This window comes from Harpia harpyja, chromosome 19 (assembly GCF_026419915.1).
Source record: "Harpia harpyja isolate bHarHar1 chromosome 19, bHarHar1 primary haplotype, whole genome shotgun sequence".
In the NCBI taxonomy this organism is placed as follows: Eukaryota; Metazoa; Chordata; class Aves; order Accipitriformes; family Accipitridae; genus Harpia; species Harpia harpyja.
The window spans coordinates 11,707,043-11,717,835 of record NC_068958.1 but is presented as its reverse complement, the minus strand read 5'-3'; the positions used below and the strand labels follow the sequence as shown (position 1 = coordinate 11,717,835).

Below are 10,793 nucleotides of genomic sequence, written 5' to 3'. Positions count from 1 at the left end.
TCCGGGGGACGCGGGGCACGCCGGGAGGCGCGGTGCCCGTTGCCGGCTGGACGCGCGGGGCACGCCGGGAGGTGTGGCCCGGGGAGGGGACGCGGGGCACGCCGGGAGGCGCGGTGCCCGTTAGCGGCAAGACGCGCGGGGCACGCCGGGAGGTGTGGCCCGGGGAGCGGGGCATGCCGGGAGGCGCGGTGCCCGGGCGGGCTCGGCCCTCGCCCGGCGGCGGCTGAGAGGCGGAGCGGCGGTGGGTCGCGATGCTGCGGCGGAAACCGACGCGGCTGGAGCTGAAGCTGGACGACATCGAGGAGTTCGAGAGCATCCGGAAGGACCTGGAGGTGCGAGTGGGGCCGGCCGCGGCCGCCCCCGCCCCCGGGGGGCCTGTCTCCCTCCGCCCGGCAGCGCCCTGACGCGGCCCTTTTGCCCCGCAGAGCCGCAAGAAGCAGCGGGAGGACGCGGAGGTGGCGGCGGCCGGCGAGGAGGCGGCGGCGGCGGCGGCCATCGCGCTGGGCGCCGACCACAAGAGCCGGGAGCAGATCATCAATGACCGCATCGGCTACAAGCCGCAGCCCAAGGCCGGCGGCCGCGCCGCCCATTTCGGCACCTTCGAGTTCTAGCGGCGGGGGCGGCCCGGCCGACCGGGAGACGGCGCCCGGGGAGCCGCCAACTCCCCCTCGCCAGCCGGGAGGGGCCCCCAGGCCGGCGGGGACGGGCCTCTCCCTCCCTCCTTTTTGCTGTTTTCTTTGGTTGGGTTGTTTTTTTTTTTTCTTTTTAAGTTTGTCTGGTTAACATGCCCGTGAATGCCCCTTGGCCAAGTGTTTTGTTTTAAATAAATATGTCTCTTTTAAAAAAAAAAAAAAAAAAAGTCACACAAGCTGCTTTAAATGCCTGTGGAGGCCATGCAGGCAGGGATGGAAACCCCGAGCCCACCAGTGTTTCTTTCACCTGTGTGCACCCCGATACAACGGGGAGGTAAAACACTGCCTCTGTGGAAGGATCTTCTGGGCATCTCTTGACTTAGTAATCTTAAAAATGGAGACATAGAATGTGTTCATTTAAACCTTTAGCCCTGTAAGTTGCCGACCCCACTAAGGAGAAGGCATTGGGGAGCCTCAGGTTAGTGTTTTACAGGCCTGTGTGAATAAAGGCAGTGGGTGCCCCAGGCAATGCTTCCCCGAGACGCTGCTCTGTCCTTTCCCAGGAAGGCCAGGAAAGAAGCCCCCCATGTCTGTTAAAGTCACCTAGTCCCAGATGTTTCACAGAGATGGCTGTGCAGCTGGGACGTGGATTGGGCCCTTAGTAGGGAACAGCTGCAAACCTGGATGCAATAGAACGTCCTGGGCACGCAGACATGGAACAGTATCCCATGTTTCCTGATGGAGCAGATTTTCCTCTACACTTAGCGCTTCCATTCAGCCCTGGGGAGTGCATCACCCCAGCTGTGCCGGTTTGTCACCCCGAGATGGAGTTTCAGGTAGCTGCCAGCAACGTTTGTTGCTTGGATCAAAGGTCACCAAGTATTTCCTTATAGATGGTGTCACATAAAAATCAGGTGGATTGATTTCTGACAGACTAACCAGCACATACCTGCATTTACAACAGTGATTTGTACTGCCGTCAGCTGGCTGGGCACATAATGGAAGGTGAGATAATGCAGAGCCCCAGAAAGGAGGAGTCTAGCATGCAGTGAGGTGACCTGAACGAAGCAAGTTCTGAAAACCAAAGCAGCTTGTTGGTGTTTAAGTCTGCTGCCTCCAGCCTGGGGAAAGAGGCAGAGCAGGGTGCCAGCAGCCCTGAGGGCTGCACCAGAATTCAGAGAATGGGACTGGAGGCTCTCTGCTCCTGGCTGGGACTGTTCTATACCACCTTCCAGCACAGCAACCAGTTACATTTTCCAGTGTCTCAAGCAATGCTCCAAACCGGACTTGTTAAATCCATGCTTCATCTGTTGTAGGTGCATCACATTTCAGGTCAGGCTGGGGAAACACACAGAACATAAAATGTTTCAAGCTGTCCATCAAACTGAAAAGAGCCACAGTCTGGCCTAGAGCAGAGCCACTTTTCCAGTCTAACACCACATAAAAGTATCAGGGATCACTCTGCTATTCAGGTATTCCCAGACCTGCCCCAGGTCTGACAGGGAAACATCTTGGGACATTCCAGATGTCCTTCAGTTGCACAGGGGAAGAAAAACCAACCCAGCCCCTCATTTCTCTTGCATGGATGAGCACAATCTAGAGTAAAACTCTAAGGGGGAGACCGATATTCCGTACTGCACACAGACACCTTCCATGCGCCGAGGGGGCTCATTATTACAGCTCCCTAAAACTCTTGGCCTTTGACCCCTCCCTCTGTGGGGGAAAGCAGATCTGGGAAGCACCAATTCCTCTCTCCATCTCGGCTTTCCCCACACCCTGCAAAGCATAACTGGACTGAAACAAACAGCAATTCATGCAGCAATGACTTCCCACGTTCCCCTTCCAGCAGCTTCAGGGTTTATTGCTCACAGTGGGGGCAGACCCAGAGGACGCTGCTCCTCGCTCCCATCCCCAGCCACCTGAAAATGGACACTCTGTGCCTGCTGCTCACTCACACCATCACAGCAGGCACAGAAGAGTCATGCCAGAGAAAAGGGGCTGGGGAAGGCCAGGCTAGAGTTGCCTGGCTGCAGGGCCTCTTGCTAATAAAAGCAGGCACTTACTCTTGGAGTCACTTCCTGAATGCTGCAAGTAAGAGCCGCCAGCCTCCACTTCAGCTGCAGTCTCTGCATTGAGGGTTGTTTCCAAAACACACATCCACCACAGTAAAATGCAATCTATTTTATTGGTTAATTACATACAGGAGATTCTTGATATTCACAGTAATATTAGACAAGTTACCTCCACAAAGAGCAAGAGTAAAAACAAAAATGACAGTCCACTGTAAACAAAACTAAAAATCCTGCTGGATTTGGTGGGACTGGCTCCAAACTGAAAAGGCACTCAAAGGAAAACAACAAAAGCCAGCTGATGAACACAGGCTGGATACTTTGTGCACTTCTTCCAAGATGATAATCAAGAGGCACAGCATGTGGAGACCAAACATCAGGGTACAAAGACACAGGACATCACATTCCAAGCACGCTACATGTGTGTTGACATATGAATTTAACTGACTCAAGTCTCATAATCATTAGAGTCCTCACCTCCCTCTGAGCACTACTTAATGCGAGTTCAGTGTTATCAGGACAACTTTAAATACAGCCAGCAGAAAGGCTGGGACAGTACCAAAAGCAGTCAGTAGAAGTCATCAGTAGGGAGGCCAGGTTTTTCTCTGACTCTGGCAAAGCGCACAGCAACCTGGGCCAAGAAGACGGCAGCTGGTGGCCTCTGGGGGACCAGGGGGAGGCTGGGACGCAGGGAGGTAGGTGGCTTCTCTGGATTGTCAATATTGAACCAGAAGAAAGCATGGCCAAAGCTGGCAGGGAGACAAGGACTGGAAACATCCCTTTCTCAGTTGTGCCTCACTGCATCAGTGAGCTCCAAAGCAGACAGGACACAGCCCTCCATCTTCTCTCCTTAACCACCTTCCCTTCAGATCTTCCCTTGTGCTCTGCTCCCCAAAGCCCAGCCTGGGCTCCCATTTCTAACTCCGGTACAGCCAAGTGCTCAAACCATCATTCTTACAGGCTGCTGGAAGGTAGCTGGGGCGCTTGCTAGACACTTGGGAGACTTCTGCCCAGGTTCCTGCTCCCCAAGTGACCACTGCTAGGTCAGCATCACTTCCCTCTCTGCACACTGGAGAAAGCTGTGTGCCCTCTCGTGTAAGCATGGGCAGGAGATGACCCTTTGAAGACAGAGGTACTCATCCTCAGGGGGAACCAGCTTCAAGGGCACTGATGCTACACATAGAATGAGGCAGAAAAGCTAACAAGAGAACCAAATTTATATTGTAAAAGCTACAGCTATTGCCTAATCTCCAAGTCATCCATCTCTGATCACTTGAATCAGAGAATTAAAGTCTGGTCACTTGAATACAGGACAGGTGGCTAAAAGGTGGTAACAAGAAGATCAGGCCAAGCAGAGGTTCTGTTTTAGAGAAAGACACAGCAAGAGGTATATGAAGTAACTAGTGTCATCACGCAAAGCCATTCATAACTATACCCTATAATCAGACTTCCCTGTAATGGCAACAACTCCAGCTGGTTCAAGAGAAGCTGATGAGAGTGGTGTTGGCAATGTCAGCTCTGAACTCCTTCAGGGATCAAGCCCCTGCAGTGTAAAGCTTTCAAAACATAAACAACTGTCTCCAGCACTTAATTGCTTCAATTCTGTCTGACAAACACTTAAGATTTCCTCACAGCTCTCTCGCAGGTATCAGAAGGGTCTGTTTTCCACTCTCACAGAGGGACATGATTGCTTTGAGGGCACAGAAGATTTTTACCTTTGTGACAGATGCAGAGAGAGGGCATCAGTATGTCCTTCTGCAGTCTGTTGCAGACATTAACTGCCTTCAAAGATCAGACTGGGGAAGATCTTTTCCCATCTCCCATCAGGAGGTGGCTAGAATTTTTCCATGAAAATAACTTTGCCTTTTTCACCCAGATGCAAATTTGCTACAGAAAAAAGCTCTTTAGAAGCCTAAGCCTGCTTTTAACTCATCTCATTTTATTCTGTATTTGCACTGCCCAAAGAAAACAGGATGTCCAAATAAATAGCTGGCATCAACCCAGGACAGTTGACTGTACGTGGTGCAATTCAAGATCCTGGTAGCAGTAGTAACAGATTTCCTGCTGCCTTTCAAAGAGGGTGGTAGGGCAAGGGTGGGCTCTGTGCTGATGTAGTAGCACCAGCACCATGAAGAACGCACATACACAGGGATGGCCCTCGCCCTGTAAGGCTTACGGGCTAAAGAAATGTAATTCCTCTTCACAAAGATCAGCTTTCCTTACACAGCTACTGCTAACAGTGTGACTAGTAGCAACTCCAGAGAAAAAACTGCTACTGCATGTGCCCAGATACTCCCATCTCAAAAGGACTCCCTGTTCTCATGGCACATCCCAGATATCAGTCCCAGTCTGAAAGCGGTGCCTGTTTTTCAGTGCCCTTCTGAAAATCCCACCATCCTCCCTTTCAGCCAGTTACAGGCACAAATTGGGCATGCTGAGTAGAATGAAGACTCCAGCTTTGCACCATACTCCGCACAAAATTCCCTAGAATAAGCAGTTTAATAATGAAGTGCTAAACCAAAACTGCTCCCTAGCAAGCCCAAAGCATGTTCTGGGCATCTCACATGCAGGAAGCTGGTTTTGCCTGTGTCACAGCCTGTCTTGCCTGTGAAATGCGTAGAGCTCACAGCACTGAATGGGAAGTTCTTTACTGCGCTACAATACTTGTCAATCACTGGCACTAACTCTTGCACCTCCAAGCTAACATGGTCACAGCATGATTATTAAGACAAAGAGCAGTCATCTGGGTCAGGAATACTTTTTCATCAGCCTAAGCTGCTTCTAATTTAATCTGAGAAGAGACTGAAGGCTGCTGTAGTTCTATCTTTTCCTTCTTCTCTTGCCAAATCTCTCCTTTACAGGAACACGGTTGTTTTACTTCTCTCATCTCAATCAAGGAATGCCCTCAGACATTGTAACCTTTAGTGTCATGAAATCATTATTTACCTCTTGCCTCGTTTACAAAGCTATTTTTAGTAAACCGAAAGTCTAGCTCTAGATCCATCCAGGTGCAATTCAACATGAAGTAAATGCGGGTTCAATGGTTTATTTAAAATCTTTTTTCCCCTGTAAAAACGCAATTGTTGTCCTGCATCTACTCCATATATTTCCATGATTGGGAAGAGAAAGCAGCCAAACCCAAATATTATCACTTGAAGCTGAGTAAAGCTGCTGGATACATCAGAAGATTAACAACACTCATCATGCTCTGATGGGCTTGGAGGACAGATTCATCTGGAACCCCTCTGAAGCACATGGGTCACATATTTATGTCAAAGTACTCCCTTGCCAGGACACACCTGAGCATGTCTGATGTGCAGCACCAAATCTTCCTCAGAGGCTGACTCCTTCTGCATCAGAAGGTGTCAATGGCCCCAAAATCCAGGGAGATCTCCTCCCTTGGCACTATGTACATATTGAAAAAAAAGTAAAATTAAAATAGCCATTTGTGCACGTAGGCTCTATTGGCAACTTTGATCTTTACCTACTGTTCATAAAACCCTCACAGATAAGCATTTGCAATTTAAAAATAAAATGGTTTTTGTTTGTTTGTTTGTTTTAAAGAATAATTTCTACACTTCTGTCAGCCAACTAATTTCAATCACGGCATAATCTAAGAATAAAGCAAATCCTAGCCAAGAATGGCTACCACGGCACCCTCAAGAGCCAACCCTGCTGCCAGCCTGCAGCAAGGGGGAGCAGCATATCCCAACTTCTCACATCCCTACACCCCAGCTAGGAATTTGTGGTGAATTCCAGTTGATTTTCTTTATATTGTTTGTCTTTCAGCTTAGGAATGATCCAGTCCTTGTGATGGCTGCACTTCAAGAGAGCAGTGGGGTGGAGAGGCTTCTGGGCAGCATCTGGTGTTAATGGCAGTGCTCCGTGATGTCCACAACAACTGCCTTTTTCCAGCTGAAGAAGAAATAGCCCGTTCCTGCCCCTGCTGCCACAGCTATGCAGAGGTATCCATTGTATGTCATGAAGATCAACATGAGGAAGTAACTGACTACGACTTGAATGATGTGCAGTACAGTCTGCAGGAGGTGAGGGAAACTCAGCATCTGCTGCCTGAGAACACAAAACCCAAAGAATAGTCAGCATCCATGAGACACAGGCTGGAAAACACACATCCCCAAAGAGAAAACTTAGCTCTTAGGCTGATAGGATGCCAAGGTGGCCGTGAAATGTCAGAGAAGATAACAAAGCAGGCTGGACATAGACTTCTGCATGTGGTTTTCCCCACAGAGCTGACTGATAACAAAGCAAGCATGGTACTTGCTGGGAGGACAAAACTTTTAGCTGAGAAACAGACTTCTACAAGCTTATTTTACCCCCACATTCAATAAGCAGACTGGCTTCTTTTCTGAGTAGAGGCTTTGACTACCTGTCAACAGAAGGATCCTGAGTATTTTCTGTCAGGGTTGCTGGCTATAACACCCAAATTCTGTTCCTGGGAACTTCCCAAATGTGTTCGTTACTGCTCTGGAAAAAAAATAAGCTTATCTGACTCCTTGCTGCTTTCCTCCTTTTCATAAAATCATAGAATCGTTTAGGTTGGAAAAGACCTTTAAGATCATCGAGTCCAACCGTCAACCCAACACCACCATGCCCACTAAACCATGTCCTGAAGTGCCTTGTCTACATGTTTTTTTAATGCCTCCAGGAATGGTGACACCACCACTTCCCTGGGCAGCCTGTTCCAATGCCTGACAACCCTTTCAGTAAAGACATTTTTCCTAATATCCAATCTAAACCTCCGCTGGTGCAACTTGAGGCCATTTCCTCTTGACCTATCACTAGTTACTTGATAGAAGAGACTGAGCCCCACCTTGCTACAACCTCCCTTCAGGTAGAGAGCGATAAGGTCTCCCCTCAGCCTCCTTTTCTCCAGGCTAAACAACCCCAGTTCTCTCAGCCACTCCTCATAAGACTTGTGCTCCCCGATCCTAAAGGGTGGCCAACTGACTCAAGCACAGTGTCCTCCAGCATCAAGCAGTGTCCCAGCTGGAGTCAATATACTTTGCAGACAGTAATACTGGCTGCATGAAGTTTTTTCTGTCACAGTTTTCGCCTTTGTCAGCTGCTGAAGAAATTTGTCTTACAATGAAGTGAAATTCTTACCCAACAGTTTTGTGCGTCTCCATCAAGATAGTGCCATTGGGACCTGGCACTGGCATGGAATTGTAGCGAATGCTGACTTGGGATTTACGGAGCAGACACTCTCGGGCAATCTTAAGGCCTTCATAAAACATGGCCAGGAAGAAGACAGCCACAAAAGCACCAGCCATTTCTGACAAAAGAGGAAACATTATTGTATCTGTGCAACAGAAGACATTTGCTTCAAAACATGTCAGAAGATGCATTGTGTAATTCAACAAGTATGTCACACTGCAGTCTATGGCTGGGCACTGTGTGCACGCATGTACAGATGGTAAACGTGAAGTTCACCCACACACTAATTGGAATTTCACCCATGAAGTGAAACCAGCAATCACACTTGCTAATAAGACCAGTCAAATTCTTGAACGATACAAAGATCTCCCTTTTTCTTTCACCCCACAGACACCATTTAAAACAGATGCAACACAGTGTGCCTGCATATTTTTGGCATAAATAGCAAGGTAATCCTGAAACATTAATCAACTGCAAACTTTTTGTTTGGAGTGGACAACAGTTTTACTAACCTCCAGGAGTATTGATTGTAAGTCCAGAAAACAGCAACGGAACGTTCTCATAGCTGAAGTGGAAAGTCATTGCCTGCACAAAACGTAAAGAACATCAAAATGAGCCTGAATAGCTCATCCTGAGCTAGAGCTCACAACAAGATTTAGCAAAGGTTTTTGTATTATGACAAGAACCTAGATCATTTCAGTTGGTCACCAGATAGACTCGAAGAAACTCTTCTGTAAATCTAGTGTAACACACACAAGTGAGACATGGCTAAAGATGCTCCAGGTTCCAATTCTAGTGGGCAGTTCTTTTGGGCAGTGCCCCTGGGGAGAAAGCACTGTCCTTTACAGTACCTGCTACAGTAAAGTGCCTTCTCCTTGCTTTTGGAGCTCCTTTTCTCCTCAGCATCAGAAGTAGTCAGGGATTGGGGATGTCTCTGGAGCTCATCCTTGCCTCCTCATGACTACTCATGGGCTGGGGTACAGGACACTTTCTTCTCCCCACCTTGACCTCCTGTGGGCTCATATGGATAAGGGCCTGTATAGCTGAATCCTCCGGTCCCATCCTACATCGTGCCAGCAGACTATTGTCTCCCTACAGAACCTCCTAATATCCTATGGGAAATAGAGACCTAAATACAGGTACAACAAGGAGTATTATACATAAAGCAGGACCACAGCTTCCCCTGGGTGGAAATAAGGGCTCCTGAACCTGCATAGTCAATGATGTGGGAAAGGGAGACATCAACGATCCCCCAGCCAGCTGGAGTTCATATAATCTTCCTATCCAGGTAAATACACTGCAGTTTAGCAGGTCTTGACCACAGCTGCATACAATGTTTTCACATGTAAAGTACTCACTAAGCTAGAGGAACTCCTCTTTGAACTCCCCTCATTGCTTAATTAAGGTTATTTGCTGAAGATCAGAATTATGATTAATTTTAGCATCCTTAAGAATCAGCAGACATTCACTACCCCCAGAGCAAAAATTACTATAAAACATCTTTTAGAGAGTAGTTCTATTTCTTTAATGAATTTAACATTTTTACATTTAAAACAAAAACCACACAAACCAAAGAGCATTACAGCCTAGTTCCATAAACCACAGCTGAAACAGAGCCCGTTACTTGGTGCAAGTGAGGAATGGAAATATGCATACATTAAAATGCATTCAGTCTATTATCTAAGATGCTGTACCTATTTACTTCCTTCCCTGATGGTTTTATGTGCAATGTTAATTCAAAATCTTGTGCAATTAATCACAGTTTTCAGTCACAGGTTGAGGCAGGGTCCTGTAACTATCCATTGAAGATAAGAGCACTTGACCCTCAGAAAGAAACAGCATTTAGACAGAAAGTAACAGGTCAGAGAGTGCCAATACTTAGCTGTTAGACTACATGAAGAGCTTCACAAGGACATCAGTGACGATGCTGGACCGCAAGTTCCACCAGCACTACTGGGCTTTGTACTGGGCCACATTCACAGAGGGGAAGGCTGTTCTAGTCCCCTCTTCTGCTATGATACTGTTTGCAATATAAGCAGAAACAGTGATTCTTGATTCCTTCCTCGGGGCACATGGCTGGCAGGCAAAGTTTAACTGAAGGCTTGCAAAACACACTCCTGAGTATATTCTCATTTGAAATGGAAATGCATGCTCTCTCCCCTCCTTTCAAAGTTTATCCACAAAGAGTCATGTTTTAATAATCTGAAACTCACTCCAAAAGTATTTTAAAAAGGGAGAAAAAGCTGAAAAAGTCCCTAGAACTGGCTACACACAAACACAGATCCTACGGTCATCTCCATGGAAACTCTGGCCAGAATCTCCGCAAAGCTTCAGTGATGCCAGCATGCGCAAGTCTGAACTTGTTTAAATCACAGTTAGCTAGAGCAGCAGGATTCAGGACCAACACAGCCTTAACGCCAACGTGGCAAAGAGCCCTGGTACCACTTTGCTCCCCAAACCAAGTGCATACTTAAAAGTTCGGGAGGAAAAGGGCACACAGAATGATCACCTGCAGGTCAGCACAATCCATCGTACTAGAATGCAATCCCCTCAATGCCAGTTAAGGCTTTTGCTAACACTAACAGCCTGGAGAACTCCATCCATCTCCGTTTCTTGCAGGAAAATGCTTACTTTGCACTCCTGCCTTTAGCTGGCTAGAGAGCAGACACCAGGCTGGCTGCTAGAAAGTTTTTTGCAAGAAAAGACCATTTTGCCAAAGGATCTCCAGCTCCGAAATACATTTCGTGTTGCATATCACCTCATGCCACTCCTTCATTCCAGAAGAGCCAAATGGGGTCTGTGTTTTAACTGGATTGATTCATGTCTTCCAAAGCTAAGTTTAATTTCTGATTCTCAAGAGCATAGTCTTTAAGATGACAAGTTACTCTGAACCATAGACAAGGAAAAAATCTCTTTT

At 47.6% G+C, this 10,793-nt stretch overlaps 2 protein-coding genes across 11 annotated transcripts in view; one reads left to right on the top strand and one right to left on the bottom strand.

Moving 5' to 3' along the window:
* Positions 1-149: 149 nt before the first annotated feature.
* On the top strand, positions 150-1,174 carry CDC26 (cell division cycle 26). Its single transcript, XM_052814908.1, has 2 exons — positions 150-332; positions 426-1,174. Exons 1-2 carry the CDS (start codon positions 252-254, stop codon positions 609-611), a joined length of 267 nt encoding a protein of 88 aa, XP_052670868.1. The 5' UTR covers positions 150-251; the 3' UTR covers positions 612-1,174.
* Positions 1,175-2,798: 1,624 nt separating this feature from the next.
* The window catches only part of SLC31A1 (solute carrier family 31 member 1), a 29,215-nt gene continuing 21,220 nt past the window's right edge, over positions 2,799-10,793 (bottom strand). For 9 of the 10 annotated variants that reach the window (XM_052814905.1, XM_052814901.1, XM_052814898.1 and 6 more), the window contains 3 exons: positions 8,389-8,461; positions 7,826-7,994; positions 2,799-6,772 (listed from right to left, as the gene is read on the bottom strand). In XM_052814905.1, the coding sequence (XP_052670865.1) occupies positions 6,571-6,772; positions 7,826-7,994; positions 8,389-8,461 (444 nt within the window). In that variant the 3' untranslated portion in view covers positions 2,799-6,570. The other variant, XM_052814899.1, reaches the window with a different exon arrangement.